The 27,187-nt window shown below is 41.7% G+C and overlaps 1 protein-coding gene across 1 annotated transcript; it reads left to right on the forward strand.

Annotated features, from left to right (window-relative positions):
- The first annotated feature begins 1,331 nt into the window (after positions 1–1,331).
- prkci (protein kinase C, iota) lies at positions 1,332–26,818 on the forward strand. The gene is made up of 18 exons (XM_024273869.2): positions 1,332–1,671; positions 7,107–7,228; positions 9,150–9,239; positions 11,647–11,697; positions 12,460–12,545; positions 12,621–12,758; positions 13,274–13,328; positions 13,829–13,884; positions 16,151–16,327; positions 17,599–17,696; positions 19,316–19,402; positions 19,474–19,609; positions 19,693–19,780; positions 22,124–22,249; positions 22,525–22,604; positions 23,550–23,639; positions 25,633–25,748; positions 25,828–26,818. Exons 1-18 carry the CDS (start codon positions 1,589–1,591, stop codon positions 25,913–25,915), a joined length of 1,767 nt encoding a protein of 588 aa, XP_024129637.1. The 5' UTR covers positions 1,332–1,588; the 3' UTR covers positions 25,916–26,818.
- The last annotated feature ends 369 nt before the right edge of the window (positions 26,819–27,187 follow it).

Here is a 27,187-nt window from a genome sequence, read left to right on the forward strand (position 1 = left end):
TTTCCAAGCGATCAGAGGGAAAAAGAATTCTGTTTCCTTAACTTGTGGCTTTGGGAGATTTTGACCTGAATGTTTTGTCCTTTAACTGACCACATGGTGGCGCAAATGCAAAAAAGTCTGAAGTTGTTGGTAATCAAACAATATAACATGATCTTCTGTAGTTTTTAGAAAAGTTTGGTACGATTCATTTTTATGACAGGAAAGTTACACAAAAGAAATCATTAAAATAAATTACATTTAAATCAATAATGAAAAGTGACATCTCAATTTAATGTTTACTTTAAATTAATCTTTTATTCTTTTGCAAAATACTTTATTTTTTTATTCTTATTTTGTTGCATTATTTTTAATTTTAATTTTTTCAAAGTTGTTTCGGGTCAAAATTCTAAAGTAATTGCAAAACAGTTTCTCCAAACCTCCGTAACGCATTAAGACTGAACAAGTCCAAATGTCATTTTTTTAAATATTGAATTATAAAGCATAAAATGCATTTTTATTAGAAAAAATGTACTTCTGGTACCCATAAATATGTAAATTGACATGGATTTAGCTTTAACATTTTTTTAATGTGAGATAATTTTCCCTGTTGATTTCTAAACTGTAAAATGGATTTTAAAATTGCAAAGCTAAAATACATATTGAATTTTCAATTGAGAATCAAATATAACTTTGAGCTGTGGGTGAAAAAAAGCTTCTTTAGGTCTCTTCAATCGATAAGATGCTTTGATTGCTTTTAGCAACCAGATAATACCTAAGTCATGATTCAGATCAGGATGATTTGTGAGGCTAAATTTAGCCTAGATCTCCATGAAAACCATAGCTTTCATTTTAAATCAACGTTTACATTGTTGACTAAAATGATTGACACTGTCTAAAGTTGAATCAATACGAGATTGCGTTCAATGTTGAAATAGGCGTTCAGCACAAAATATATATATATATATTTATTTAAGTTAAAGCACGCATTCATAATTTAAAAAAAAATAAACACGTAGAAAAGTGAAATCAGCTTAACGTAGTCGTGTGAAATTACTTCATTAATTCCTTTTTAGAGCTCCAGAAAAAGCGACATTTCTTGGAGGTTTTAGTCGATTTCCGAGCACAGATTTTCAGTCGTGAATGCAGCATTCACTTCATGGACTGTACCAACTCAAGAAGTGCGGGTATAGTCAATGAGCGGCAAATGTTCATATTTAACTGTTCTAAGGAACTCAGTAGGGTATCCTAATGATCTAATGCTATTCAATTAGTTTGGTCATTAAAATTAGTATAAATTAACGCTGACATGGTGCCGTAATGATACTTTATCTAACATTTCTAAGTTATGTGCCTCCCTTGCGCATTCCGGGAATGGTCTCGTCCGCAGTTAGGCCTTTGCGGTAGGGAGTTGTTAGCGGACCAACAAGTTTGACTCTGACTTTGGGTGTTTAATATACCGGAATAGGATTGGCGAAATTCTCAAACTCGACTCTACTTTGGCTCCGGGGGTCTCCGGGGGGTCGAAGGACCGTAAAAAGCGGGAGTTTAGCGGACCAAACCGAGGAGGGAAGGGAGTCATCGGTGAATCTGAGCGTCCGCGGCGGAGCTTATGATGCCGACGTTGCGAGACAGCACCATGTCCCACCCCGGCGAGAATTCCCACCAAGTCCGGGTCAAGGCTTACTACAAGGGGTAAGAAACGGCGGGGTTCTGCCCCCGAACACCCACTTAAACCGGACTAACTCCTGTCCGCTGTCGGCTAGCTGTTAGCGCTAGCTGCTAGCTGCTTGCTAGCGCTGGTTACCAGCAGGTTTCGGTAAACTTGGGCAGTCAACCAGGTGAGACTAAGCAGCCGCGTCGTTAGCTAGTCCCTCTGGAATGTCAGAAATGTGTCCGTAGATACCGGAGAGCCGCTTCCCGCTGGAACCGGTGATTCCTACCGCTTCGGGAGGCTCTCCTAACTTTAGAGAAGATGTTTGTGTTGCTGTGTGTTACGTTGTGTTGTCATTCTGGTTGTGTTGTTGTAGTTTCTCACAAAGACCGTCACATTATGGACAAAAAGATTCTCCCCGATAAGAAACCGGAAAGTTTGACGCTTTTGTTTTAGCAATATATCTTCTAAAATATGTGATTTAGCTGCATTTATATTTGTACTCATCAGATGTGTCAATAAAGTTTTAATTCTTTGATATTTACAATTTTAGTCTCTCTCTATATAGTGAAATTTGGTCCTTTGCGGGATATTTTATCTTTGCTTCAAACCATATATTTGTGCCGGAAATGACGTCAAGCCTTTTGACACAGTTACCCCTGAAGTTACAGAACTTTAGGAATCATGTCTGTCAGTCTCTAAACCAGGAATCTGCAGCCTTTAACAGTAAAAGAGCCATCTGCTCTCGTTTTCTACTGACTGGATCTCTTATTTTGATACTGCAGTGCAATCATTACAATTTTTTAAATAATAAAAATGAATTATGTTTCTTTTCTAGGAAAACGAATCAAAATGATAATATAAAAAATCAGAAATATAAAGAGAAACTAGCATTTCCTCAAAATGTGAAATTATTTTTTACATTTCCTTTCAAAATAAAAGACGCCCTGTGCCAACACCGGATCATAACCGTGCAGCTCTAAAAGGGTCAAGATACTTTTTACCAATTTTTTGATTAGTATTTGAAATCTGTGTACTCTTAAGGAAGCAAATTGCCAAAAAGACCTCTTTAAGTCATCAGGAATGTAAAAATCTTCACTTGGTTTATCTTCAAGGTTCATCTCAGTCATAGATTTATAAACTTAACTAATTTTTAAAAAAAGAACACTATTATTGTATTTTTCTTTAACCAAAGAGCCACAATGGAGGGGTAAAAAAGGTTGGAGAGTACTGCTCTAAACAAACCAGTAACAGGACGTAAAGCTTGTTCTCATTCAGAGTCCTCATTCATTCCTCTTTATTCATGTCGTAAAACTTGAGTCACACCTTTTGACATTTGATGCATTATTCACATCCTCAAGTGTCAGTCAGATTTATGAGTTTTATTAAGCTTTTTGTGATAAGAATGTCCTCCAGAATGATACCGCGGTCAGTAAACAGGATAAAGTTTCAGAACAGAAAAGTGCTGTGAGTTTTCAGTATTTTATGAAACGTCGACGATGCTGAAGCTTCAGCGTCCGTCTGGCTGCAGCTCAGGTGCAGCTTCCGCAGGTGGTTCTGCTTCTTCCTCCATGATCCAACCGGTCTACGTGATGACTCGGTACCCGGATCAATCGCTCATAAGAGTTTGGAGCCCCCACCCCGGGATCGATGGAGCCGGTGATTGGAGGCCTGACAAACATGTTATGCGAGTCGTGTCAGCCAGACCTGTTAAATTCTTCGCCGGTTGTTTGACACACCTCAGGAACTGCAATGAATGCTGGTCCTGATGCATCCATCCCCACAGCTAAAGCATCTGCAGCATGCATGACGCTGCTGCTGAGGAATCTCAGCTATGTTCACGGAGAGGAAGCAGGTCCAAAATGGTTTTAATGATGTAGGACTGCTGGAGGCAGGAGGACGGGCTGGAAGTCTGTAAATGTCTAGATGAAGAACAGAACCTGTTTCATTCAGAACCACACATCTTTTGTAGATGTTTGTGTGTCTGGTATGTTTGTGTGTACTTGATAAAATCTGGTTGAACTCCTTTTTGTTTCTAAAGTTGCACAGGCTGGGACTATTTCTGTCCTAAAAACAATAATGCAGCTTTGATGATATTTCTTATCTTAAATCAGAAGAATTCCTTCCTGTCTGCACGTGTGTTCTGTAGTTTCACCTTCTGATGGGTGAAGGTCCGGACCGGTCTCAGCGGCCCGGTACGTTCAGGCTGACGCCGGCTCTCGTTCGCTGATTTATGCTTTGCTTAGGCACACTTTGTTCAAATAAAAACTTGAATTTACTGTCATTTATTGACTATAAAGGAGACAAAACAACAAACGTAGATGTGAGGAGTGTAGAGGAGGATGTGACCTTCATGATCTGTGTGAACGGCAGTTATTTGTTCCTCTGAGACTGAAGTCTTTAAATTCAAACATTTCTAAAGGTTTGCTTCTGTTCTCTTAAAGCTGAGTTATTTTAAGGTTATTATTGAGGCTCGTTTAAAACAGAACTTTCCTGAAATCATTTGTTTGTATCAGAGGTCGTCAACCTTTAACAGTAAAAGATCCGTTTGGACTCGTTTTCTACTGATCAGAACCTAGAAGGAGCCGTTTTACTTCAGCCTTTAAGAAATTTGGATTTTCATTCATGACCTTCTTTTTAAAAAATAATAAATAAGAATTATATCTGTTTTTGGCACAAACGAAGCAAAAATATGAAAAGAACGTAGCATCTCTCAAAATGTGATTTATTTATTTATTTTATTGTTTGACAGAAGCTCAAATAACTTATTTTCAAAATAAAAGCTGCTCTGTGCCAAACAGGATCATCTCAGTGCAGTTAGTAACTAACGTTCTGCAGCATAAGATAATATATGCTTTTAACTCATAAAAGATCAAACTTTTTACCAAGATATAAAATCTGTTCGTTCTGGAGGTAGAGTTGATCCAACCAGACGTCTTCAGGTCAACAGGATGTAAAAACCTACATAGTTTATCATCTATGTGAACCTGACTCTGACGGTGGACATGCTGGTCAGCAGTCTCCATGATTTATTTATGTTAGCGATAAAACCACAGGCTGCAGACCCTGGTCCACATCATCATAAAAGCACAGCTGACTCAGATCTGATGACTGTGGATGTTTTTGGTGAAGCTGTGAGGAGGCGGCTTCATGAGGTTTCTGTCGTTGGAGAAAACTTCCTGATGCAGAGACCCAGAGGTCATGTTGACACACGGGGAGCGTTTCCCGCCGCGCTGTTTACCGTCCGTGAGGCCCTTCAGGCTCTGATCCATCACGTCATGCCGCCGTCCGTCTCAGGCGGGGGGGTTCAGCCTGTCATTAGGCTCATCCTGACAGCTAATTTCCTTCATGCCAGTCATAAATTAATTTAATTTCTGAGCCTTTGAGTTCAGCGCTGATTTACTCTGGGAGTTTCAATATAAAGAAACCGAAAGCTGTTTAATTCCTCACCAGCATTTAGACCTGAAAATTATGACGATTCCATTTTATTTTGGAAACGGAGCGGCATTCTGGGACGGCAGAGAGCTGTCCTGGATTTTTCTAATTCAAGCTTTAAAGTCCCGTTTGTGAGGATCTAACGTAATTAAACAAACTGAGTGTGAACAACATCCATGTAAATACCTTCTGTCTTTATGTGTCTGTGGGGGGGTCTCAGGAGTTCCTCAGGGCATGGAGATGTCATCACTGTGGAGCCTATGAACCATGTGATTAGTGGGGTTTACCTGAGAGCAGGTGTGTGGTCCTCTCAGACGGTTAAAGGGGGCGCTGTGACTTCTTGCTGAGCGCTCACCAATCAGAGAGCTTCGTTCTGGTCAGATGGGAGTTCTGCTGACTGAAGTGAAGGAGCTTCGGTCAGCACCTCCTCCTCGTCCTCCTCTTTAATTAAGATGTTTGAGGAGTGGACGAACGGCGGGAATGTTATTTCTGCTTTTTAATTGAACTAATGCTAATGCTAACCCCGTAACGTTATTCTAAGGTTAAATGTTTGACCTTAAATACATCTAAGAAATAAATCACAACTTTTTAAAAGCTTTGTTCAGGTAGATTTATTATTTTTTGGTGGAAACATTTGATGTCACTTCAGGAATGAATAAAGTATATTATTATTTTTTCGATCTATTTTCTATTTTTTCGACTGACATTTTCCAACTATTGCTCACCTGCTCCATCGTGGTCGGCCCTATACTGTCGAGGATTTCTTCTGAGCCGTCGTTTGTTGGAATCCCGGCTCCATCAGGAAGCTCCAGTTCTCCTGTGGTGAAGCGGTTCATAGACGGTGTGTTGTTTTACGTCTGTTCTTCACCCCCCAGCAATGATTAACACCAGCCGTATGTGAAAAAGAGGAAGTGAGAAGCTGGCATCAGACTAACTTTACGGAGGACTCCATCCTTTCCTCGAGAATCCTCCAGGGCTCCGGCAGGGCTGGACGCTGAGCGCTTGCTCATGGATGGAGAGCTGGAGGCAGCAGAACTGTTGGAGGTTGTGGTGGACAGACGCTCTGCTGCTGATGGTCTGTCGGCGTCGCAGCGCTCCCTAATGCTTCCTGCACAGACGGCTGCACTCACGAATGTGACAGACCGCCATCACACGTCTGTGTTTATTAAAATGCTCTCACCTCTGTGGGTAAAAGTGAAGCAGAAGTGTGTTCTATAAATGTCATCCTTTGTTTCCTACGCTGCTAAATTAATAGCTTTTGCTTTGAGGCTCCAGGAGCTGAAAAATAAACTCCGTTCCACCTTTATTTTAATGATGATCTCTGCACTAGAAACAGTTCTGATGTGTCGTCTTACTCTGTGAACAGGCTCCCTAAAGTCCCCTCAGAGGTTTCTCTGGTCCTTCACTGCTTGAGGATTCCTTTTTTGTTCTCTATCGAGTATTGATGTGTTTTGTTTTTTAAAGGTGAGGCATTATAAGCATTGACTGTATATAGAGAACTGGACTGAGTGAACCCTCCCCCTGGTGTTCCCAAACAAGAAGTACCCTCTGGCTCTAAAACCCAGAGACTTCTATAGAGAAATAATCCTCTTTAAAAAAAATATTATTTTCTGTAGTTTAAGTTATTCAAATAATAAACTGACCAATCAGATGCCTCAATTAAAAATGGGCGGAGTCTGTTGGCCACACTTCAAACTTTTAGAACATTAGACAGATTTTGTGTTGCCTGCTTTTAAATGAAAGGGGTGTGGCCTTCCAACAAGCCCGGTCCTGATTGGTTAGAGTAGCTGCCATAGAAACGATGACTCATCGACTCGGACCAATCACTGCTCACTTACTGACGTGGTCTGGCTCCAACACGACGGCGTCTGAAATAATGACGGATTTCATTTGGTTGGAGCTGGAAGTGAAGCGGTTTCTCTGGGGGGTCACGCTCCCCCAGAGCATTTGTCTGATGCAGACGATGGTTTGAACCCTGAAGGAGTGCAGGACGCTCCGTCCAGCTGCAGCCGGGTTGGTAAAGCTCTTCCTTTTCTTTCAGGGACATCATGATCACACACTTTGAGCCGTCCATCTCATACGAGGGTCTCTCCGGGGAGGTGAGGGACATGTGCTCCATCGAGAACGACCAGCTCTTCACCATGAAGTGGATCGACGAGGAAGGTATGAAGCACAGCGCCATCAGCCGCGCTGCGCCGGGGCGCTCGTGGTGTTCATCTAGAGATTCTGTTTAAGCCAAAAAACGCCACAGAACAACTCAACCAGTCCTGATCCAGGAGCTCCTTCAGGTGATGAGCTGGACTGAAATGTCCTGACTCCAGATTTTCTGGATGAAAAACCTCTAAAAACTGAACATACTTCAGTTTGGTGTGTAAAGGAAACCAATTTAAATGTTAAAGAATTTCCTTTGGAAAAGAAAAGTCTGGATTCTGGTGCTTAAAGATGCTGACGTGAAGCACAAAGATCAAATAAATTTGACGTAATTTGCTTTAATTGAAAGTAACTGTAGTTTATACTCAAAAGCTGCTTCTAAAATTGTTAAAATAGTTTGATAAATGCAGGAAAAGTGGAATAATATCCTTTAAATGACTAAAGCAGCCCTAATAATGGATAAAGAGGGACTCAAAAAGGATAAATGGAAGAAGTTCCCGTTTTCCCTTCAGGTCTGGACTTTCCTGAAGGAACAGTTTGATCCCACAACAGCTGTAGCTGCTGGAGAGCAGGAGATTTGGTCCTACAGACGCTGAGCGGCAGCAGGAAGAACTCCACCGTGTTTACATTCTTCCTGCTGTGACGCTGCTTCCTGAAAGCAAAACTTCAGCTTGATGATTGTCTGGGTTCTCCCTCCCACTAGTTCAGCATTAACCCGGCGCTCTCTTTAGAGAGGCGGTGAGTCACAGTTTCTGTCACCAGCCTGACAGTCACCGATTCCACAGGTGGGTGTTGGCCGTCACCTGAAGGATCCTGAGTCAGATCTGCAGCATCGGATAACGCTCCTGATCTCCTGGATCAGGACTCAGATCTGAGTCCATTTCAGTTCTTTTTTTGTCTGAAGATGGAGCAGATAATTGACCTGCTGTGACTAAAACAAAATAACTTTGTCTAATTAGGTTCCATCAAAAGAATAAATCCAGGAAGTGCATCACCTGCAGAAGTTTCCAAACTCGGATAGAAAAGTTTCTTTTGTGAAGGAACCAGATTTGTCTGAAGTTTGGACCCACTTCCATGAAAATGTTGTTTTTAATGTTATTCTTGGGGCATTTTTTTATTATTGAGATCATGTATGAAGAAAATAAGATTAAAATAGCATTTCTAAGTATCTTAAGTTCTGATCTAAAACTCTGATCCGGATAATGATAATACAGGTGAAGGAAATGGTCGAGCCGGGGTGGGATTATATAAGTTCGCTTCCTCCGTCTCCCTATCAAGCGGTCTACCTTTTACTGTCTAGTTATCCTGTGTTTGACTTTATAGATGTAAACTTCTGCTGATTGATTGTATTGAACATTATTTTTTTTCTTGAAATAAACAATTTCTAATCTCATCTAAACTCATTTTTAAAATTCAAATTGTTGTGAATCAGGAACCTGGGAAAATAAATGCAGTTTAAAAAAGATCATATTTGTGACGTAGAAAATTTGGTGGGTGGGGCTACAAGCTCCCAGCTCCGCCCCATTCTGATCATCCACTCACAGACAAATAGAACCATGAACGTCTTTGTTTTCCTGGTCTGATCTGGAGTCTGGATCAGAACCGAACGGCTGATCATTATTGTTGCTAATGTTAGCTGGGGGGTGTGAGGGGCTGTAAGCTAGTGGGACAGTGTAAACAGATAGCTCTCTGTTTTGGGTGATGGGAAGGGGGGCGGGGTTACTCCATGTCACAACTCAGAGGTGAATATCTAAACTCCTGCCGCTCTGCAGAAACTATGTCCTAGAAAACGACAGTCCTTTTTTTCGGTTTGGTCTAAAAACCATCATGATCATCAGTAAGACTCCAGGGAACGCTTTGAGAACACATCAGGAGATGGTGGAGGGAGACTGTCCTGCTGCTGGTTCTGGTCCTGACTGTCCCTCTCCTCCAGGTGACCCCTGCACCGTGTCTTCTCAGCTGGAACTGGAGGAAGCTCTGCGTCTTTATGAGCTCAACAAAGACTCGGAGCTCATCATTCACGGTGAGACCATTTTTAACAAGAACCAACTTTTTGTTTTTAATGTAACCTGTCTGAGTCCAAACTAGAACTAGAACCTCATGTGGTCTTCATCCAAACTCTTTATTTAAAGACACAACCTCTGGAGAACTCTTCCTCCTTTGTTCCTCAGAAGGAGCATCAGTTCTATGAAGGTGATCCATGGATTGAAAAACCACGTTTGCTTGTCCTGCCGTTGAACAGAGAGACGGTCACTCTGAGCCCAAACCACCATCCCTCCACCGCCGTGTTTGTGTCTTACGGTCATTCCTGTACCTTTGATCTTTGTATTTCTAGACCAGGAGTCTGAAACCACCTTTGACTCCTTCATTGTGGGTCTGTGGTTCATGAAGAATAAAAACACAACCAGAATTAAGGGACAGCAGATTTTCTATTTTTAAATAAATTTAAGGATTTAAATTGTGCCAAATAATTAAAAAAATACTGTAAAAGTCAATGAATTGTGTGATTCTCCTGCTCCTTTCTGTACATTTTTTTCACACAAAACTAAATCCCACTTTCAGAGATTTCAACAAATTATCAAAATGTTCAGCTCGTTCACGACATCACTGCTTGTATTTTTGATATTCATAAACTTTGTTTTTGAAATATTGAGCAAAATATTCCCCCTAAGAAATAAATGAGAAATTGTTTGAATCTTCTAAAACTTTGTGCACTATAAAACTTCAGCGTACTTCCTGCTGGAGACATTTAAACTTTAAAATGTTCAGCAACTACTGGATTATTGAGGGTAGTTTGGAGTTTAGCTTTTATTCTAGCAGCATGCTAGCTGTTTTTGGCTAATTTTGACAAAATGTAAATAAATTGGCAACATTAGATATTTTTCCTGTTTTTTAGGCTTATTAGTCATTTAGCTAACATTTTAGCATTATGCTAGCTGTTTTGGCTAACTTAGACATTTTTTCGTTTTTTTTAGGCTAATTTGGAGTTTAGCTAATATTTTAACAATATGCTAGCTGTTTTTTTTTGTGCAAAAATTAGACATTTTTCCCTTGTTAATTTTTTTTTTTGCTGACTTGTCATTTAGCTTATATTGTAGCAATCTTTGGGCTTCAGCATCTTCAGCTAACCATCAGTGTCAGCATTCTCAGCTCCCACATTAGATTATCACGGGTGGTGTTATATATCTAGGTAGCTCTGATTTAATTTTGGCTTGTTAGAATTGCAAATATCTGACTGAAATGCACCACAAATGGTAAAATAAACCTTATTAAATCACAGTTTTATCACAAACTTCTGCATTTGCTGCATTGAGATGATCTGATGTGACACAGGACGTCTTTTATATTCAAAGGGAGTCATGAACAGAAATGACTGTTGAAAGTAGTACTATTTAGTAATAGTATTTTCCCCTTTATTTATTTATTTATTCATTCATATATATATATATTTCTATACGAAAATGTCAAATCAGTGTCTCTATTTTCTAAAGTCAGACTCTGTGGTCATTTAGAAGTCCACTCCGATGACTCGGTTTGAAGGTTGCAGACCCTGTTCTGGACGGCAGCCGTTTTCACCCAGTTTTGGTGTTTTAGCTTCAATAAGTTGATGAGCGACAGATGGTTTCTGATCTCTTTCCTCACTCGGGTGGTTCGGGTGGAGCTGCTCCTCCAGGGTTTAACTTCAGGAGCGTTTCTCAGGTTTCCTCTGCGGATGGTCCGACCGGCGTCCTTCAGGACGAGTCACAGCGGCTGCTTCTTTGCATGCTCCGTTTCTGCTCATTTAGCTTCAGCCAATGAAACCTCAGGCTAGGAATCATGTTTGACAGGCTTTGTCAGAGCACATCACCGGCTCCGGCTGTCACTCATGTTTTTCCTCCATTAGGCGAGGACCAGAGCGGGCGGCGTTCCCCGCTAGGCTTTATAAATATTTACTTATTTGTTGGGACGTCACGGGGATGCTCAAACACAAACTCTTTAACACGATCATTCCGGTAGATTGTGATGGAGAAAAGCCGCTCGTCGAGGCGCTTTTCTCCTTCACAACCTACTGGAATGATCGTGTTAACAATTAGAACATTTACAGTAAATCAAAGAACATAAAGAGAGAAGCTCCGGTGTTAAAGGGTTAAAAAGGCTTTGGAGTTGGAGGTTCACTCAGACATTTGAATGACAGGCTGTGTTTGGGTAAACATGTCGCCTTGAGGGGGCGGGCTCCAGAAAATTGATCAAATCACAGATGACGGCTCCATCTCTCTGCTCGTTAAGAGGTCGTTAGGTCATCCTCTTCATGTTGAGGAGGTGAAGCGTCTCCTCTGCTCTCCTGTCCGTCCTGCTGCTGCAGATCCTCGTCGGATCAGCTGATCTTCATGTCCTGATTTAATCCATACCTCCAGGTTTTCTCCTCTCTGAGTCTGTGTGTTTTCTTCCAGTGTTCCCGTGTGTCCCGGATAAGCCGGGGATGGCATGTGCGGGAGAAGACAGTGAGTTCCACCTTTTCCTTCTGCTGCGTTCCATGATGGATCCATGCGAAGCGTACAGAGGAATCTGTTCATCTATATGTGCTCCAATACGGGTCAACCCGACCCGCACACACCCCACAGTTTTACATTTCATAACAATTATTTCAAGCATGTTACGAAAATCAACTCGGCTTTAACCAAAAATATGAATATTTTTTCTACTTTAGACAAAAGTAAACATGAGTTCTTAGAAATAAGTCACTGAAAGAATAAGCTTCAAATCTTTTTTTTTTTTTTTTAGTAATGATTACATTTTATTTTGTCAAATATGTGAATTTCTGGTTGAGAATCTCCTGAAACCGTAGAATAAACTGTAAAGTTTATCTTCTGACGTTACACTAAACAGGCCTGTGTGATCTAAGAATCCTCTGGGCCAAAATATTGTTAAAAAGTTTGATTTTCTTCAGGATTTGTTTAAAACAAAAGAAGATTTGACGCGCATATTACCATTTGCTACACAAACATTTTGAACCCAAAATCAAAGATAGGGCAAAGCCAGATGAGGTACTACGCATCTAAAAACATTTGTATTTTTTAGAGAAGGACGTCTGTACTTTGACTTAAGATTGAAACTAACCGCCGCCATGCGGTTGATGTTCGGTGTGAACACAACTTTAGTTCAAGCAGCATCAAAGATCTTCAGAATCTGTTCTGTTGTGGTTTTAGTGGTTTATGCTGAAGCGGTTTGAAGGTTCGTGTTGAGTCTGACTTGTGTCCTCTCAGAGTCCATCTATCGCCGCGGCGCCCGGCGCTGGAGGAAGCTTTACTACGCGAACGGCCACGTTTTCCAGGCCAAGCGCTTTAACAGGGTAAGACGTCGATTTCCTCGCCGAGTCCGGTTCCTCCAGAAGCATCTGAACTGTTGATGACCCCTCCCCCCACAGCGGGCTCACTGCGCCATCTGCACCGACCGCATCTGGGGTCTCGGACGCCAAGGATACAAATGCATCAACTGCAAACTGCTGGTGCACAAGAAGTGCCACAAGCTGGTGACGATGGAGTGCGGCAGGCCGGTGATGCAGGTGAGGACGGACAGCGGCGAGCGTCTTTGTCGGTCATCGCTGACGCTAACTCGCATATGTCTAAGTCGAGGCCCGGGGGCCGGATCCGGCCCTCCGAGTAATTCTATCCGGCCCTCCAGATCATTTTGTTTTATTGTTATTAATGACCCGATGTTATCTTGAGCTCATTTCTAACTCGTATAATTTTGACAAAATATATTTTAATGGAGGGTAAAATATTGAAAGTTATTTAAGGTTTAAGTTGATTTATTCTGGAATAATATTCCTGCCTTTTTATTATTCAGAATTATGTTAAAATTTTACAGTTTTAAAAATTGTCATTCTGCTAACTTTTTGGACTATTTTGACATTTACTAAGATTTATTTCGGCTGTTTTGGCATTTAGCTAATATTTTAGCTGGCTATCAGCTTCAGTGTTTTTAACTATCAATTTCAGCATCTTCAGCAGCCAAATTTTAAAGTCTTAAAAATGTGGTTTGACCCCCCTCTTCTAACCTGTGACCGATTCTGTCTAGGACACATTAATGCCCGGCCCTCCATCAGGCCCCTTGGAACCCGCGGATCACCAAGGTAACAGCAACACACGTTTCCTCTGTTCTTCGCTCTGAGAACCTCAGTGAGGTCACATGACGTCTGAGTCCTCCCCTCTGGAGAACCGAGAAACGCCACGCTTCAATGGCGAGGCGTTATGACCATGAACATGACCTCAAACGTTCCTCTCTACGAACCTTCTCGGTTCAGGGCGGCCCACTTTGATCAGCTGCTTTTGGGGGTGGGGGGCTTCAGCTCCAAGCTTAAGTCCAGTCAGGCGGTTGAGAACCGACAGGGCTTAAAGTCCAAGCCGGAGGGCGCCCTCGCCGCCGTGAACGGCTCTGACAGGAACCTGAAAGCGTTTGTCGCCTCCGGAGCTGAGGATCTGTTTTAGAGAAGCTCCGACGCCTTCCGCGCTGCGAGGAGTCTGTCTGACGCTGAGCAGAGCTGTGAACGAAGCACGACTGTCTCACATTCTCCTTCCTGTCTGTGAACCCCCCCACGCTGTCTGACACCCCCCCTCCCCCTCTTCTGTTCAGGCTCGCAGCACAAAGACTCTCGAGAAAGTTTGGAGGACTATGTGGAGGAGAAGGAGGTGAGTGATGAGGGGAGGAGCTTACCTGTAGTTCAGGTGTGATGGAGAGGCCGACGCCCCCTCAGGGCTGAGCTGTGGGTTCAATTCACAAATCGAGATCAACGATTCTCAAAACAAACCACGATTCTGACAGGGTTTCTGTGGAGTCTTAGAAAGTCTTAAAGTCTTAAAGTCTTAGAAAGTCTTTAGAGTTTATGAATGTGGAAAAAAAATCTTTAAAACGAATAAAATAATGTTTTTATAGCTGCCTGAAAATTGTGCTGTTTGAAACTGCTCTGTTACACATTTCTTGTCTAAAATCTAATTTTTCAACCGTGATAATTTGATCAAATAATGGAAACAAACTATTATGCACCAAAATGATGATTTCTGACGACTGGTTTAAAAAAGAAAAAAGCGTCACAGAACAAACCAAAGGTTAGAGTTTAATCCTAAACTGGGAATGAATAAATAAGATGAGAAATAGGTCTTAATTTTTGACATGCGTGACCTTAAGGTCCTAAAAAGTCTGAAATTGAATTTTAAGAAACTTGTAGGAACCCTGACTATTTTATGTTTGTATGAAAATTAAAATCTGTATTTATTAGAGCTGGGATTTGATTAAAAAAAAAAAAAACAAATTAATTACAAACCTAAAAATTTTAATTCCGAATATTCTTTTTAAGTTACGGTATTATCTGCGAATAACCACAAAATGAATCGCACACAAAACTGTACACTTACATTTATTTTTAATTAATGCTGTCAATCAATTAAGAAATGAATCGATTAATCACACTTTTGTGTTGTGATGAACCACAACACAAAAACAGGTCAGACAGAAAATGTTTCCTTCATTTTTATTGCCTGAAATGTTTAAATTTATCAAGTGTTAACCCAGAAATGTAATTTTGAGCACCAAACACATCAACAGTAAGATACGTAGAACTCTAAAGACTTTTATGTTGTACTCAGAGGAAACAAAGATGTAGACGAACAGACCTGAGATATGAACAAAGAAAAGTTCTGGTGACTTCCCCGTATCACTCCGAAGAATGTTTGAAAACGTTTGTCTTCATTTTCTGGACAAAAACGAGAACTAAGACGTGAATTTTCTCTCTGAGCTGATGCTTCATTTAACCGATCATGACCGTCAGCATTTATGTATCGCTTTACTTTGCTGCTGCAGTCGAGGCTCAGCGGCGCTTGTCGTGTTACCGTGACAACGGCCGGAACACGAATCAAATAGTCCACTTTTTGAGAGAAAGTGAACTAAACTGAAAGAAATAATAAGGTTAAAGTACTAAAAGTGATTGAATATTTTTTTAATAACCATGGTTTAATTGGAATAAAACCTGACAGTGTTTTAATGCACTTTCATGTGCGTTCTAATCTGTGTTCATTAATCACTTTTAATATTTATTCATCATTTATTAATTTCTTTAGATCAGAATCAACAAAACAGATAAAAACACAGATTTACACGGACTGAAATGACGTTCTTCGTCGACTTCCTGATTAACTTCAGCAGGAAACGAATCCTAAACGTCACTGTTGTTGTTTTTATCATCTGACAACAAATCCGGAAAATGTTTTTCCTGAAAGTTCTGCTGACGATAGATCCATGACAAAAAGATTTTCAAAATATTCTTGTTTCCTTTATAGTTTTTTATTCAAATAGTCGACTATATTTACAAACTAAATGGAACTGAACCGAACTTTAGTCTAATTATTTACTCATTTTTTAATTTCACTTAAAAGTTTTACTTTGAAATGAAGAACCTTCATCGACGCTTTACTTTGAAAGTTTGTTTTTTATCATTTACTCAAACATTTTTCTGTATTTTAGAGCAATAATTGCATCATGTGAAGTGTATTTTTACTATATTTATAAAGATTGCAGATGATTCCTAAACACAAAATCTTTAAACGTACTGAGCCGCTTTTCTCTGCTGGAATGATCATGTTTAGGTTGAAAAGTTACCATAAATCAAAGAGCAGAAACACTGGAGCTCATGTTAAAGGGATATCGGAGTACTGGGGTACTCGTTACAGTCCTAATGAGGGGGGGTCGTGTTCACTAAGATATAGGGCTGTAATATAGGAGCTAATGGAAGCAGGATGACGTCATTACTGGGATTTATGCACATTTACAAAGTGACCCCAAAGGAAATCACCTCCAGTCCAGATCCGATCAATACCCGCCGATGATGAAGGCTGAAGGGCAGGAATGATTCAGCCTCCACAGATGACTTTAGGTTGATCACACCCCCCTCCGCCCCCCCAGGCCCGCAGCAGCAGAGACACCGGCAAGTCGCCGTCCAGCCTGGGCCTGGCCGACTTCGACCTCCTGCGGGTCATCGGCAGAGGCAGCTACGCCAAGGTGCTGCTGGTGCAGCTGAAGAAGACGGAGCGCATCTACGCCATGAAGGTCGTCAAGAAGGAGCTGGTCAACGACGACGAGGTACGGAGGAGGCGGGGCCTCTTCGTGAGGCAGGGCCTGTTCATGAGGCGTTTTTACAAACCTGAGATCATCCACGGGATGTATTCAGTCAGAACAGTTTTAATGAATGCTTCATTTTTGGACCACGACAGAAAAGTAAAACCAAAGCTTTTAATCTGAAAAACTCATCAGTTGGAGATAATATTACTGTGTATTACCAGAAAACTTTCTTGCTTTTCTTTCCATGTGTCCAGATTTTATTTTATTCTGCTGCCAAACTGCAGATCTTAAAACCACGTTCAGAAGAAAAACTTTGTCCTAGAACATCAGGAGAAGCTCAGAAGCAACAGTTTAGGATTTCTGTCCCATTCAAAAAAGAAAATTTAAAAATATCTGTTTGTGGCTTTTAAAACACTAATAGTGACGATCAATTCATCTAATCCATGAATCAGTTTATTAACTCTGGTGTTTTATTTGAGCAAAAACAACTTTCTGTTGGTTTTTGATGGAAAAACACTAATCGTGAAAATGTCATCTTTATATTGGAGTTTGTATAAAATAAGAAATATTTCAAAACTTTAATTTACAGATGGACTTTATTGTCCGTTTAATGAACAGAAATTCATATTTCAACACAGCAGAACACATTAAAATTCAATTAATACAATGCTTAAGATAAAATAATTAAAATGACTTATTTTTGGAGCAAAACATTCATAAACTGAATCACAGAATCAGTTTTTAAAACAGTTTTTTCTCTTAAATCCGTTTCTCAGTTATCAAAGAATGTTTTAGAATATTTAAGTTAAAATGTTTTTTGTAAATGTCTTAGTAGAATATTTAAGGATCATCTGTTGCTGGTTGAGCTGCTCTTTCTTCTAGCATGAAAAGTAAAGTTTGTCTTTGCTTTAAGTGAATAATGAAAGCGTGGAGGTCGTCGTGGGCGGAGTCAGCAGCGTTCATGTGTTTTCCTGACAGATGTCCTCACAGCCTTTGTTCTTTGATAAAGGTGCGAGTGAAGCCTCGCGTCGTCAGAATTGATCTCTGATCACTCCGGAGCAGCAGTTAGGCCTGATTAGAAGCACTTAGCTTGATTGAGGAATTGATAAGTGGGTTTGGGTCGATGCTGGAGCGTTCTGCTCCGTCAGCTGGGGTCCCCGGTTTATCTCAAACACCGGCGGTCCTGCTCCTCCTGAGTCGGCGCTTTTCTCCGGCCGTCTTTCAGGCGCGTGAAGCTCTTTCAGCTTTAGTGGTGTCGGGTCTGACTGACGTGGGCTGTCTTCATCCTGCAGGACATCGACTGGGTCCAAACAGAGAAGCACGTCTTCGAGCAGGCCTCCAACCATCCCTTCCTGGTCGGCCTCCACTCCTGCTTCCAGACGGAGAGCAGGTGAGACGCTTTTCTGGTCTGAGCCTCAGGTGAGAGGAAGACGAGGACGCTCTCCAGTCACTCCAAACTGGGATTTATTTACTTCGACTTTTGCAGAATGAGCTTGATTGTTGTTTTAACACATCAGGTCAAAGTCTCTGTTATCTTCTGAGGAAATCCTGCTCTGATGAAACTGTAAAATTGCTTTAGGGGTTGTGCATCCATCACATCAAATCAATTTAGTAAATAATCAAATCTATAACTTTAATTTTCTTTGACCTTTAAATGACCTTCCTCCAGCGATCGTTTCCTCTGTAGAGACGTTTCTCAACCTGAAGATCTGAGGACGTTTGGAGCTTTTCAGCTTTATAATGTGAGGGGGCGGGGCTTATGGGAAGATTTTGGCAGATTAAAAAAAAGAAAAAATCCCGGACATCATTTCTCTCTTTAATGGATCTTCAGGTTCAGCCTGAATCTGAATCTTTGGGCCTAAAACTCAGTTTTTGGATACTTTTGAATTTAAATCTGTATTTTCAGTTTGAAAGACTGATTACGTATTTGGTCTTATTTTAATCAGCACAACGTCTCCTATGTGACACTACCTTTACTTAGTCATTTTTCCATCTTATATTCACGAACTAGACATAAAATCACACAAAAACAGAACATTTCATCTGTAAAAATGGGATTATTTTTGCTGTGGAAACCCTAAAAATGTTTAACAGTTTTTACAACATGGAATGAAAGTTTTAGGTTTAATTTCATAAAACCAACAAAAATCAATTCAACATATTTTTAAATGAAAATAGAAACAAATCCAGGTGAAATTCACCGATTTCTGTGGGCCAGATGTATTTGTGTTGATGGAGGAACATCTCAGACCTCACAGCTCCATGATGGAACGTCTCTGATGTGGATTCAGCTTCCAGCCGCTCAAACATTGGATTTCTCTCCTCTGAGCTCCGCGGTCCTTGAATTCTCTCTTAAATTTTCCTAATTGTGTTTGTGAAAAATAAAATCATTGGGGAAGTTTGATTTATCTGGATTTCAGGTGGACTTGGCTGGAAGCTTCTCTCAGGTTGGGGGCGTGTCTCCACTCTGAACGTCTCGCCTCATATCAGCTGTGAACCACAGAGTTTCTGCAATTTTCATCCTACGCCGGTGCTCGTTGCTGTAGAATATTTATGCTGGTCTCCATCCTAGAATAAATAAAGATCTGTTTCTCCGTTGTTGGATTTCTAATAGCAGACAGCCCCGTTTGGCTCCGCCCACCACAGCAGGTTTTCTGCTCTGTTTTCCGGTGAATCGACGTTCATCTTCTTATTTATTGAAATAAACTATTGCTTTTGTCCAAAAACTACAAATAAATCTTATTCTCTCTTTAATCTAATAACATGTAAGTCACAGAATCTTCAGATACGTTTATTTTAAACCGTTTTTTTACTCCTGAGAGCGTCCGTCGGTTCCAGAGGGTTAAAAGTCTCTAAACTACAAATCCTGTCAGTTCAGCAGCTGTTCTCGATAACTGTCGTTGTTTGAAGCTTCAGAGAAACTAAACAGATGAAGCCAGAGGATGTCCGTGTTCCTCTCCTGCCGCTGGCTGCGGTCCCATCAGAACTTGAAGTCTCTTCTGTCTGCAGGCTCTTCTTTGTTATTGAATATGTGAACGGAGGAGATCTGATGTTCCACATGCAGAGGCAAAGGAAGCTCCCGGAGGAACACGCCCGGTAAGGCCCGTCTCTCTGGAGCCATCAGAACCTCCTCACAGGGACTGACTGACGCTGTCCGGTCCGGTCAGGTTCTACTCCGCAGAGATCAGTCTGGCGCTGAACTACCTGCACGAGCGAGGCATCATCTACCGGGACCTGAAGCTGGACAACGTGCTGCTGGACTCGGAGGGACACATCAAGCTCACCGACTACGGCATGTGCAAGGTGGGTCCAGCCGGAACCACCACCCCCCCCGGGGGGGCGGACATGTGACAGGAAGTCAGAGCTGATGCTGTGTTCTCCTGCAGGAGGGGCTGAGGCCAGGAGACACCACCAGCACCTTCTGTGGTACCCCCAACTACATCGCCCCGGAGATCCTGCGAGGAGAAGATTACGGTGAGTTTGGATTCTGCAGCTAACGGGGGGGGGGCGATATGGGGGGGGGCGGTATGGGCAGACCGACACTATGCAGCTATTCTGGGCCCAAAAGTACTTAAAACCCTATTGAAGAAAATACTAGTGTTTGGCCAAAAAAACGTAAAATGTCCAAAACTTTTAGCTATTCTAAAATAAATGTCATTATTTTCAGCTTCAAATGTTCTGTTTTTAGGTTAAAAAACTCAAAATTTCAGTTTCAAAATGTTTGGCCCCATTATGGCCAGTTTGGGCGGGGCTAACTCGAAGGACCAATCAAAATGGATGAGGGTGGTAACTTCAGTCCCGCTGCGTTCACCGACTCACAGAACTGAGATAATCTGTCAGAAAATGTCTGTTTAATCTGAAGTCGTCCATAGATGGGAGTAAAAATCGGTTTTATTGCCTACAAACCGCACGTCTAACACATTTTGATTGGCCCTTTATGTTGGCCCCGCCCCAACGGGACCAAAAGTTTTGGAGATAAAAATTTCTTTTTTTTCAATTTCGATTTTGAAATTTCCTGATTCAAAAATGAAGAAAAAAAAAAGAAATGTAGATAAAAAAATGTGAAAGTTTATTTACTTTAAGTTTTTATTCTTTACTCAAACATTTTTCTGTATTTTAGAGCAATAATTTCATCACCTCAAGTATATTTTTATTATTTTTAAATTCGAGTTTTGACACCTATAAAACAGAACATTTGAAGCTGAAAAGAATTACGTTTTTTTTAGAAATAGACAAAGTTTTGGACATTTCTTTGGCCAAACACCAATATGTTTTTCAAAATGTTTCATTTGGGTTTCAAACGTTTACGGCCCAGAATCGCTCATACGACGCCTCCTTCAGGTCCGTTCTGATCAAACTGATGCTTTGAGACTCGGACAGCAGAGCTCTGAGCTTCTCCACCAAAGCAAACTTTCTGCATCCAGACTCCAGCTTCTCCAGAACCTGCCGTAAAAATAGACGCCTCCCTGGTAACCACGGCGATGTCATGGCGACCAGATCCTCTAAAAATAACAGCTGTCAGAGCGGTTTTACCTGCAGACTGAAGCTGACAGACGTGATGCTCTGAAGACTGAGGATCCAGATCCTGTCCTGCTGTAAACCTGCACCAGACCCCTCCTGCTTCTCTCCTGGGGGGTCACGCTTCGACTGGGCTCTGGTCCAGCTGTTTCCTCCGGTTCTCCTCGCGGCGTTTCCGTTCTCTCTCTCGTGAGCCTCAGCTTCATCTCTGACGGTTCTAGAAAACGTTCAAACTTTCGAGACCGCGTTTAGATTCTGTTCCTGAACACAGAAGCAGTTTAGAGAGAATCCTGTCGAGGTTTGTTGGAATAAAATCCCCACAGAGTCATGCCCCGCCCACTTTCCTCAAACGAACATGTATGTTTGCAGAAATCTGCAGAAAAGTTCCTCCTGAAGGTTGAGAGAATGTTCTGACCTCCACTCCGCGTATTTACTCTGGTTTTAGGTTTCTTCTGGATCTTTTTCATTCAAACTTTTATTTCTTTGTTCTGGTTCTGACTGGAAAGGATTAACTTAATCCTGAAGATTTGGTTTAACCTCAGGATCACAAACCTCAAGATTTTATCTAAAATGTCTGAATGAATGTTTTTACATGTTATTTTGCTTTTTTAAACCAGTTTTTAACCTATTTTTGACTTTTTTATTATTATGTTTATTATTACTTTTTTATTGTATTGTTTTAACCAGTTTCTGTGGTTGTTTTTTTTTACCTACATTTGTGTTTTTATTATTACTTTTTTATGTATTTCTTTAACTAGCTTTTGTGTGTTTGTTTTTTTAAACCTGTTTTTGTTTTTTTTCATTTTGTTATTTTTTTAAACATTTTTAATGTATTTTTTAACCAGTTTTTGTGTTTTGTTTTTACTTGTTTTGATTGTTTTTTTATCCATTTTTGTGTTTTCTATTATTATTATATTTTTTTCAATGTTTCTTAAACCAGTTTTTGTGTTGCTTTTTAACATGTATTTATGTTTTTTAAAACCCTTTTTGTGTTTTAATTATGAATTTTTTAACACGTTTTTGTTGTTTTTGCTTTAACCTGTTTGTTTATTTTATTTTTTCAATCATTTTTTATGTATTTCTTTAAGTCATTCTTGTGTTTTAAAACATACATTTGTGTTTTTTAACCAGATTTTGTGGTTTTTATTATTATTGTTATTTTAAAACATTTTAAAACGTCTTTTTTAATTACGTTTGTTTTTGCTTTAACCTGTATTTGTTATTTTTTCTACATTTCTAAATATATTTCTTTAACCCATTTGTGTTTTCGTTCCGTTTATCCTCCTCTCTGTGTTTCAGGCTTCAGCGTGGACTGGTGGGCGCTCGGCGTGCTGATGTTTGAGATGATGGCGGGCCGCTCGCCGTTCGACATCGTTGGCAGCTCTGACAACCCCGACCAGAACACAGAAGACTACCTCTTCCAGGGTGAGACGCCGTCTGTGCAGCGAGGAAACATGAAACACCTTCGTATTGACACCTTTGTCGCAGCTTCTCCGGGCGCCAGGCGCACGCCATCTGTTCCAGGAAATGTGTGAATGCGTCCGCCCCACTTCCTTTAAACCTGCTCTCAGACTGTGAGCTATATATGTGCAGGAGCGGCAAGCGGAGCGGCAAGCGGAGCGGCTCGGCTGCAGCCGCTGACGCCGACCTTGGCGCCGCTTCACGGTTACGTCTGAACTTCTTCTCCTGTTTTCTTGCAGTGATATTGAACAAACAGATCCGTATTCCTCGCTCGCTGTCCGTCAAAGCTGCCAGCGTCCTCAAGGGATTCCTCAATAAGGTAAGGAGGCGGAGCTTCACTTTCATTCACGTCTTCTGAATGAGTCGGTGGCCATCTTTGTTTCTGCAAACTTTCTGTCAGTCCGTGAGATTAACGTTCCTCTGAGTCGCTGATGAATCCAGAATGTTTCAACTTCTGCCTGGCTCTCTGCAGCGCCCCCTGCAGTTCGTTAATGGACTGTAAAAGAAAACGCAGCAGAGCCACCAGATCCTAATTGGTTAGAAAATGATCTTTATTTAGTTATTCCTGTAGAAAATGTAGCTTTCAAATATTTACATTAACCAAAATTTTAAAAAGTGATATTTTTCTATAAATAACTTTAACATCTTTAATTTTGACAGCAGCAAATACAAGTTCCTTTCAAAATAAAACACTGTGGAATAAGTTCCTCTTCCTGCTGCTGCAGATTTTGAATGAAAAATTCAAGAAAACCAAGTCAAACGGGACATTTTCTTTCAGTATAACAACCCGATGCTAGAGTATATATTAGAATGTGCTAACCTTTTCGAAGAATTAAAAACCATAAGCCCCCCTAAAGGTGTACTCCCCCCCCAGTGAAGAAGCTCTGCTCCAAAATAAAACTTAATCCAGTGAGTTTGGAGCCAAACGTTCGGCTGTTTGCTTCCAGAAAAATCACACGAAAAAGTGTCAGAATTTTCTTCTTTTCTGCTGCGAACCAGATTTATCCTGATCGGATCTCCAGGATCCAGAATAAAATATAGAAGACCCCACCCCCTTTAGCTTTAGTGAAAATCCCTCAAAACGAGACGTTGCTCTCAGTTATTCTAAAAATTAATAGAATATTTTTAAACATAAATGAAGAGAATCCCCCCCCTCAACACAACCATCTACTGATCAAACTGAAACAAACCCACATGTATTGATTCTTCTGTTAAAGTCTGATCTTCATCTCTGAATCTCTTCCTCTCCCTCTCGACCCCCCAGGACCCTAAGGAGCGTCTGGGCTGCCATCCTCAGACGGGCTTCGCCGACATCACGGGTCATCCGTTCTTCCGGAACGTGGACTGGGATCTTGTGAGCGTCTTTTCTGTCGTTCTGAAGGGGGGGCGGCCTGGGTTACTGTTGACAGTAAAATATTCCCGTATTTATGGGTTTCCTGAGTCCTTAAGGTCAATATTCCTGTTTACGACTTCCTGTGCCGAGAGTGAATCTGGCCGCCGCGTAAACGTGTCACAGCCTGCAGTTATATTTACCTCTGTGGTGTGACAGCAGCTCGGCAGGGACCGCCGTGACCTCTTTTCCCAGCGTGCTCTGGGGGAGGGACAGCTGGTCACCGTGTCTGGACAGATCAGCTTACCCCCCCCACCACCTCACAAACACAAAGTTTGAGCTGCAGTGCAGCCCCTGGCCTGCAGGGGGAGCAGCTGGGATCTGAGCAGCTTATCCAGGTTCAGTGATGGAGGCGGTTCTGGACTCATGATGGGTTTGACCTTTTTCTGTGATGTAAAAACTAAAATTCATTTTGATGATCACCTGCAGAAACACCTGGAAATGTTTGTAGGGGCTCATCAAAAAGCAGGAGGTCCTTTAGACCAGAGCAGAGGTCTGAATCCGTCAACACTTCAAGTTCATTTCTTCTTGACTACAAGGAGCCGCAAACTCCTTTAGAGACACAAGATGCTCATTTATTTAATGCTACTGCAGCTATTCTGATAAACAGGATTTTTTGTATAACTCTAACATAAATATGAAGAAAAAATAGCAGTTTAAAAAAAAAACTTTCGTCTGAGGTTTGCATGACTTCCTTTCAAAATAAGACGCCATGTACCATATTTGATGATCTTAATGCAGCAAATGTAGGAAATATGTCAGCAGTGAAAACAAAAACACATTTTATTTGACCTTTGTGTGTCTCAGCCATAAATTCACAGATCAGAACCAAGGACCCGTCCTGTGATTGATAGACCTCGAGGAACACTTCAAATCCTTGAATTTTTTAGAAATGGGAGATTTGCCTTTTCATCGATGTTCCTTAATAATTCCTTAAACTAATCTCCAACTGAGTTTTGGTGGCAAAAGGCTCTGATAATCTGTCAAAATGTTTTAGTGCAACTTTGATGAGGCTGCGTCGCTATTTTAATTTAAATAGAAATGTCCTTTCTATTGTTCTTTAACCAGAGAGCCACAATAGAGTCAAAGAGCCTCACGAGGCTCCGGCGCCTCGGGCCACAGACACCTGGTCTACAGGTCCACGGTCTTTTCAGATCCGGTCTGTACAAGGAGGAAGTCGGCGTCGGATTCAAATCAATCTTTATTTACAGAGCACTTTTCCAGTGAGTGTAGCTCAAAGTGTTTCACATCAAAAACATTGACAAATTCAAAAGACAAAGATAATAATTACAATAAAAAATAGTAAAATTTCTCTTCATCCTCTAAAATCTCTGCAGCTGCTTTATACTTGATTAGTTCACTAAATTAAACGTAGAATCCATTAAAATGTTAGATAACCATAACTGTCACAGCTGAAGCTAAATGATCAGAAACTTCAGCTTCGCCCGACGGTTACGGTGTGACGGAAGAGTGCAGAAAAAAGAACAAAAAAATCACTAATGATAATAATAAATATGAATGCAATGTTGGAACAACTTTATTAGCAACATCCTGATAACAGTAGACGGCATACTGCTTATTATGGTCTGTAGGAACGACAGTAAATCCATTTCTGGAGTCAGTCGTCTGGTAATTGCAGCTTTTATTTTGAAATCAGAATCTCTTATTCTGTTAACTCTCTTAATATGTTTGTTCACTTTTCTAACTTGGATGGTTTTTCCACTTGACGTGTCAGGAGCGAGTCGAATGTGTTGGAGAGAATTTGGTAGATTTTCAAAATAAAACTTCCTTCAGAATCTAAATAAAAAGGAGCAAAAGTAAGTCGTGGTTATTTTTCTCTGTGGCCCGGTACCAGCGGTTTCACGGACCGGTACCAGTCTGCAGCTCGGGGGGTCAAGGGCCTCTAGCTCCTCCTCTAGCTCCTCCCCCTCCTGCTGACTCCTCCTTGTCGTTGCAGCTGCAGCAGAAGCAGGTGGTTCCTCCTTTCAAGCCCAACATCTCAGGAGAATTCGGACTGGACAACTTCGACGCTCAGTTCACCAACGAGCCCATCCAGCTGACGCCTGATGACGAGTGAGTGCCCCCCCCCGTGTCTGAAGACTCAGGTGTTCATTTGCATATCTGACCCCGCCCCCCTCATGTTTTCTTTCAGGGATGTGGTCAAGAAGATCGATCAGTCCGAGTTTGAAGGCTTCGAGTACATCAACCCTCTGCTGATGTCTGCAGAAGAGTGTGTGTGACCCCCCCTGGCACTCGCACCCCCACACAGGTCCCCCCCTTCAGAGGGCCGCACACCTGAACTTTCGTTTGCCAAAAGCAGTTTCTGTTTCTGCCATCTCCGCCGCCGCGTGCCCTTAAGCCCCGCCTCCTCACCTGCCAACGAGGGGGGAGGTCCGGCTGAGCACCCCCTCCTCCCACCTGGTGGGGGGGTCAACACATAGTTTATTTGTACATAGAATCCTTTACTGAAAACGTCAGACGAGGTTTTTGCCGGCAGACCCCCCCCTCCCCACACGACCTTTCAGAATAAAAGAACCTGGAAGTTTCTGCGTGGACGTCCGCTCCGCTTTGAACGATTCCGGTCCCTCCTCCGGGATGAAGGAAGCTGAACGCTCTCAAACTGTGAATGAAAGACGCCGGGAGAGGACCGGAAGAGCCGGCCCGAACCCCCGCCGGACCAAACGCCTTCCCACGACGCTCCCCGCTCAGAACACGAGGACGCCGCCCTCCCCTAGAATTTCTATATTCTGCTGTTTTTCCTTTTGTAAACGATGCCTTTCTGAACCTTTTCTATTGTCATTCCATGTATTTTTGTTCTGTTCGAGGTCCAAACGGTTCTGATCCTGAAGCTGCTCTGACGCTCCAACCCCAAACAGACGAGGGGGGGTTACTTCCCAACACGCCTTGAAACATTCATTTAACCCCCCCTCCTTGAGAGAGCGGCCACGATGGCGCCCCCAGTCTTCCGGTCAGTTTGGGGTGCAGACGGCGTCTGCTGGATGGTTACATGTGGGTCAGTCCCTTCCTGTTACTGCGGCGCCCGACGGGACGCTCGTTCCTGTGGATGCTCCTCATCCTAAAGCTTTATATTATTATTAGTGCTGAATGGAAATGCAGTTGGCAAAATAAACGTTTTATTTCTCTGCCGTGGTAACAGCTGAGTCATTGCAGGAGCAGAAGGAGGAAAACGTCCAACTCGGACCTGAAGAGGGAAACGTTTTCCTCCTAAAATCTGAGTTTGCTGGAGGAGTCCTGCCGGACAGGACGGTTCCTCACAGCTTTACTGAAACAACCGAAGTCATAAATCCAGAGCGGATCAGAGAACCGGACTGGAGTGATCTCATCCATAAAAATACAGTTCCAGCTTCAACTAAATCAAATATGGAAGAAAGAGGATTATCAAGTAGACATTAAACAATGAATCAGATCCAGAATGTTGCTGTGAAATGACTCACTTTCCCATAATTCAGTTCAACGGGGCAACAGTTTGGTTTAAAATCACTAGAAACCAA

Source organism: Oryzias melastigma, linkage group LG17, assembly GCF_002922805.2.
Source record: "Oryzias melastigma strain HK-1 linkage group LG17, ASM292280v2, whole genome shotgun sequence".
Taxonomy (NCBI): Eukaryota; Metazoa; Chordata; class Actinopteri; order Beloniformes; family Adrianichthyidae; genus Oryzias; species Oryzias melastigma.